Source organism: Ovis canadensis, chromosome 21, assembly GCF_042477335.2.
Source record: "Ovis canadensis isolate MfBH-ARS-UI-01 breed Bighorn chromosome 21, ARS-UI_OviCan_v2, whole genome shotgun sequence".
Lineage (NCBI taxonomy): Eukaryota > Metazoa > Chordata > Mammalia > Artiodactyla > Bovidae > Ovis > Ovis canadensis.
In genome coordinates, this window is record NC_091265.1 from 21728941 (window position 1) to 21734940 (window position 6000).

General features: G+C 44.3%; 1 protein-coding gene across 4 annotated transcripts in view; it reads right to left on the reverse strand.

The window, feature by feature from the left end:
• Positions 1-1604, reverse strand: part of LOC138427298 (glutamate carboxypeptidase 2) — a 72407-nt gene extending 70803 nt beyond the window's left edge. For all 4 annotated transcript variants that reach the window (XR_011251946.1, XM_069566643.1, XM_069566644.1 and 1 more), the window contains exon 1: positions 1342-1604. Coding sequence is in view for 3 of the 4 variants with exons in the window: in XM_069566643.1 (XP_069422744.1) it covers positions 1342-1459 (118 nt within the window). In the remaining variant the exon portion in view is untranslated. The remainder of the gene's footprint in view (positions 1-1341) is intronic.
• Positions 1605-6000: the final 4396 nt, after the last annotated feature.

Genomic DNA, 6000 nt, shown 5'->3' on the forward strand with positions numbered 1-6000 from the left:
CCAGGGGCAACTAAGCCTCAGTGCCACAACTGTTGAGCCTAGAGGCCAAGAGGTCCAACTATTGAGCCGTGTGGCCCCCACTCCTGGCAACTAGAAAGCTCAAGCACAGCAAGACCCAGAGTGGCCAAAAAAAAAAAAAAACCATAAGCTCCTAATCTTCATGCTAACCTTGCCAAATGAATTTCCCACGTATTCAGTTGAGACAATTGAAACTCAAGTTGGCGAGTGTCCTTAATGAGCACACTTATCTCACCTTAGCCCCACAGCAACCCTGATATCCACATTAGTTATAAGCACAATGTGGTTCAAAGGGCACAAAGCAAGCAAAAAGAGACTGAGTTTGAGCCAACCTAGCAGCTTTATTAGAGAAGGAAATGGCAGCCCACTCCAGTATTCTATGCTGGAGAATCCCATGGCAGGCTCCTCTGTCCATGGGGTTGCAAGAGTCAGACACGACTTGGTGACTAAACTACTATTCCTAGCAAGTTTATGCCCTGGTCTTCTAAATCCCAGAAAGGGAGCCCAGAATTCATAGTAGGGGTAAACTACCTGGCGATACCTTACGCTAGTCTTGTGCATTAAAAGTACAATTAGAAGCATCTCCTCACCAGGAAAGAATAAAGTGCCAATTTACAATTCCCAGTAAGTTACAGCTATTGTTCTTACAAAGACTGACAAACTGAGGGTAAGAGAGACTCCCTCACTTGCTCAAGGTCAGGAAGAAGTTGCAGAGTCTTTAAGAAAAATCTCAGCGTTGCTCCCTGATTACCTTGGGGAGTTGGGTTAGGTCTGCAAATTAGTACAAAGGGGGAAAACTCGAAAGCACTGCTGTTAAAGTTCTGTTCAGAGCACTGACAATAAGGTCAGCCAGTTACTAACTGTTCCTCTATTACTTACTTCCAAAAAGAGAGAAAGGGGCTCCCGAGAAGCAATGCCCAGCGCTCTCCTCACTGTACACATGAAGCAGTATCAGATAAAGACCCCAAAGAGGTAAGAGTCGTTTCTTACAAAGCTTCTTGGACGACCTAGCAAATGTCCCCCAGATCCTCCGGAAAGGTGCCAATTTCTCGCAGGCCTGCAGCCGGTGGAACTTTCTCAAGTTCAGTTTCAGGGTTTCTGCACTCTCCTCCTGACCCTGGGAGCCTGTCCAACAGCAGCCCGTCCAAAACGCAAACGTGCACCGTCCCCGGCAACTAAGTCCCACCTAACTCGCGGGAGCTGGTCTGCGCGCCCCCCAGCCCGATCCCCGCCCCGGAGCCCAGCAGCAGGATCCGCCGCGGCAGAGGGACCCGGAGCCCGGCGGGCGGAGCATGGCGCGGACCCCCGTCCTCCCCCTCGTACCGAAGAGGAAGCCGAGGACGAAGAGGCCGGCGCCCAGCACCAGGGCCGCCGCGCAGAGCCGGCGCGGACGGGGCCAGGCCACCGAGGCCGAGTCGGTTTCGTGAAGCGGGTTCCACATCACGGCGCGCGGCGGCAGGGCCTCCGGGACCGTGCGGCGGCACCGGGACAGCCTCGTGGGCGGCGAGGCAAGCGCGTCTTTCTCCTCCCCGCGCCGATCAGCCCGGCCGCCGGGAGTGCGCTCCCCGCCCGGGCTCCGCGGACTCCGCCCCGAGCCTCGGTCCGCTAGACTCTCAACCAATCCGGGCGAGCGAGAGGCGGAGCCGCCCCGGAGCAAACCCCGACCCCGCGGAGAGGTGCTTAAAAAAGAGAAAGAGTGTAGCTTGAGGATTTCTAGCTCTTATTTTATAATGAAAGGAAAAGGAGGAACAAAGGGAAGGAGGAAGCGGAGGACAAACGCTTCTCCTTTCTGCACTCCCAGGCCACAGTCCTATGGACAGAAAGAAAACTGCTTCCCGCGGAATTCAATGGAAGGGTCCTGTATTTATTTCTGTCTAGGAAAATACATATTCCAGGCTAGTTGGTAGACTAAATTATTTCTCAAGAACTTTTTCTCGGACCTGAGATCCCATTCGACTCTTTGCGACCCCGTGAACTGTATGTATAGTCCATGGGATTCTCCAGGCCAGAATACTGGAGTGGGTAGCTGGTCCCGTCTCCAGGGTATCTTCCCAACCCAGACATGGAACCGGAGTCTCCTGCATTCTTTACCAACTGCGGATTCTTTACCAACTGCGCCATCAGGGGAGCCCCATTAAATACTATTACAGCCCTGTAATGAGTTGGTGATGTAGGGAGGCCTGGCGTGCTGCGATTCATGGGGTCGCAAAGAGTCGGACACGACTGAGCCAGTGAACTGAACTGAACTGAATGAGGAAAATCGAGTAGAAAACGATGATGCCCTATTTTGGCACTGATTTGGATTCAGGGAGTGAATTTTGATGTCAATGTGAGTTACCGCTGTGCAGTTTTTCCTAATGAAGATCAATGATATTAATAAACTATTAGGAAATTATCCCTGCCTTACATTACACAACCATTTATTTTAAGAAATGATACTGGTATTTGCTGAAGGTGGAGACTTTATCTCGTTTCATATCCCAGCTGCACTTGGCACTCTATTACATTGTGGGCGTGAAAATCAGTCTTTGTTCAATTAACCTGACAAGTCAATCACGCATAATTTTACCCTTGTTATAAATTCTTAAAAAATTATAACAAGAGTATCTAAAGGATGACAGTAACCACAGCCTTCATAAAATCAATGATGTTCTTAAAATCTATAAGGGAAACTGCATGAAAGGCCTTTAGCTAGGAGTGCTTAATGGGAACATTGTATTTAACAAATCCAGGAAATAGCAGACCTTGAACCCGCTGGAGATAACAAGAAACTTGGGGCCCTGGGAGCTGCTGGAGGAGTAGTCAAGGAAAAGCAGACAGGTTACTTTGGGAAAGGCAGAGGACAAGGAGAGAGTGAGGAGAGACAGGGCTAGATGATAGAGAATCTCAGGTACTTTATATAAAGAATTTCTGAGCTAAGTGAAGAGATATGGGAGAATTAAAATGTCAACAGTAAACCAAGTTGACTACTAGATGACCTAGGACAGGTTAGGGTTAGGAAACCCGAACCTTAACCCTTAATCCCTTTCTAACAATACCTTTTATTTCTTGAATGTTGCCTAATGTTCTTGTTGTCAAATCTAAGAATGGGGGAAGAAATACACACTGAGCACTTTCTAAACGAGACACTTTATATGTACATTAACTTGTTTAATCATTGGTACCTTTCATAGTTGATACTATCACTTTTCCCATTTTACACGTAGAAAAACTGAAATTTAGTTAGATGGAATAAATTACTCAAAGTTACAAAGCTAAAACATAATCCAATGCTTCAGTTCAGTTCAGTTCAGTTCAGTTCAGTCGCTCAGTCGTGTCTGACTCTTTGGACCCCATGAATATCAGCATGCCAGGCTTCCCTGTCCATCACCAACTCCCGGAGTTCACTCAGACTCACGTCCATCAACTCAGTGATGTCATCCAGCCATCTCATCCTCTGTCGTCCCCTTCTCCTCCTGCCCCCAATCCCTCCCAGCATCAGAGTCTTTTCCAATGAGTCAACTCTTTGCATGAGGTGGCCAAAGTACTGGAGTTTCAGCTTCAGCATCATTCCTTCCAAAGAAATCCCAGGGCTGATCTCTTTCAGAATGGACTGGTTGGATCTCCTTGTAGTCCAAGGGACTCTCAAGAGTCTTCTCCAACACCGCAGGTCAAAAGCATCAATTCTTTGGCGCTCAGCCTTCTTCACAGTCCAACTCTCACATCCATACATGACCACTGGAAAAACCATAGCTTTGACTAGATGGACCTTTCTTGGAAAAGTAATGTCTGTGCTTTTCAACATGCTATCCAAGTTGGTCATAACTTTTCTTCCAAGGAGTAAGCGTCTTTTAATTTCATGGCTGCAGTCACCATCTGCAATGATTTTGGAGCCCCCAAAAATAAAGTCTGACACTGTTTCCACTGTTTCCCCATCTATTTTCCATGAAGTGATGGGACCACATGCCATGATCTTCGTTTTCTGAATGTTGAGCTTTAAGCCAAATTTTTCCCTCTCCACTTTCACTTTCATCAAGAGGCTTTTTAGCTCCTCTTCACTTTCTGCCATAAGGGTGCTGTCATCTGCATATTTGAGGTTATTGATATTTCTCCCGGCAATCTTGATTCCAGCTTGTGCTTCTTCTAGCCCAGCGTTTCTCATGATGTACTCTGCATAGAAGTTAAATAAGCAGGGTGACAATATACAGCCTTGACGTACTCCTTTTCCCATTTGGAACCAGTCTGTTGTTCCATGTCCGCTCTACATATAGGTTTCTCAAGAGGCAGGTCAGGTGGTCTGGTATTCCCATCTCTTTCAGAATTTTCCACAGTTTCTTGTGGTTTCTCAAGAGGCAGGTCAGGTGGTCTGGTATTCCCATCTCTTTCAGAATTTTCCACAGTTTCTTGTGATCCACAGAGTCAAAGGCTTTGGCATAGTCAATAAAGCAGAAATAGATGTTTTTCTGAAACTCTCTTGCTTTTTCCATGATCCAGCAGATGTTGGCAGTTTGATCTCTGGTTCCTCTGCCTTTTCCAAAACCAGCTTAAATAGCTGAAAGTTCACGGTTCACGTATTGCTAAAGCCTGGCTTGCAGAATTTTGAGCATTACTTTACTAGCATGTGAGATGAGTACAATTATGCGGTAGTTTGAGCATTCTTTGGCATTGCCTTTCTTTGGGATTGGAGTGAACACTGACCTTTTCCAGTCCTGTGGCCACTGCTGAGTTTTCCAAATTTGCTGCCATATTGAGTACAGCACTTGCACAGCACCATCTTTCAGGATTTGAAATAGCTCAACTGGAATTCCATCACCTCCACTAGCTTTGTTCATAGTGATGCTTTCTAAGGCCCATTTGACTTCACATTCCAGGGTGTCTGGCTCTAGGTGAGTGATCACACCACCATGATTATCTTGGTCGTGAAGATCTTTTTTGTACAGTTCTTCTGTGTATTCTTGCCACCTCTTCTTAATATCTTCTGCTTCTGTTAGGTCCATACCATTTCTGTCTTTTATTGAGCCCATCTTTGCATGAAATGTTCCCTTGGTATCTCTAATTTTCTTGAAGTTATCTTACTCTAAATCACTGTCCAGTCTGCATTGAGCATTTGCTAAGAGCTTTGCTTATATTGGGAGGAGCACTGGGCTTGAAGTCAGAAGACTTGGACATAAGCTTTAGTTTTGTTCCTGTCTAAACCCTAAATCCTCAAGAGTGACATAATGTATCATCTCATTTGTGAAAAAAAAAAGATCATATAATAACATTATTAAGAACTGTTAATAAAGATGTTCTGAAGGTCATATGCGACTATAAATGAGGCAAATTATATTTATTAAGTACAAGAAGTGTTTTTGAACAATATAAGAACTACATGACAATTTAGTTAATACCCTTTATGATGAGGTAGGCTACATTTGACAAAATCCGAGAACAAATGATAGTTTGTCATCTTATAGAAAGGATTCCTTTTCCCCTCATGAAGCATACAGTTTAGTGGGAAAGACATAGCTTTTATGAGTAATCCATGACTAATTATTATCATGAGTACATTCTACATGGTAAGCACTTACTATATGCTTTGAAAGGTAATATTGATTACCAAGATTTTGCCTGAAAGAATTTGAAATCTCTAAAAAGTGATTTTACAAGCCACACTAGATTTTTCTATTGTCATTTTTATTGTTATTTCCCTTTTATAGCTGAAGAAACTAAGCTTTAATGAAATTAAATTACTCCCTCCCCTACAAAAACACATGTTTGCTTTGATAAGTGTTGGATCACATTATACTTCTTTCTTTGACTACTGAGGAAAGATTGTAGATGACCTTTATACAAGGACTTGTAGAAGAGTCCAAAATCCAGTGGAACATGCTCTTATTTCTCTTGATTATAACATTTATCATTCTGTATTGTAACTGTGTTGTATGTCTATCTTCCTGAATATTGTGATCTTTTTCGAGGTGAGGTACTTTATTTTAACACATGTTTATACCCATAATTTTT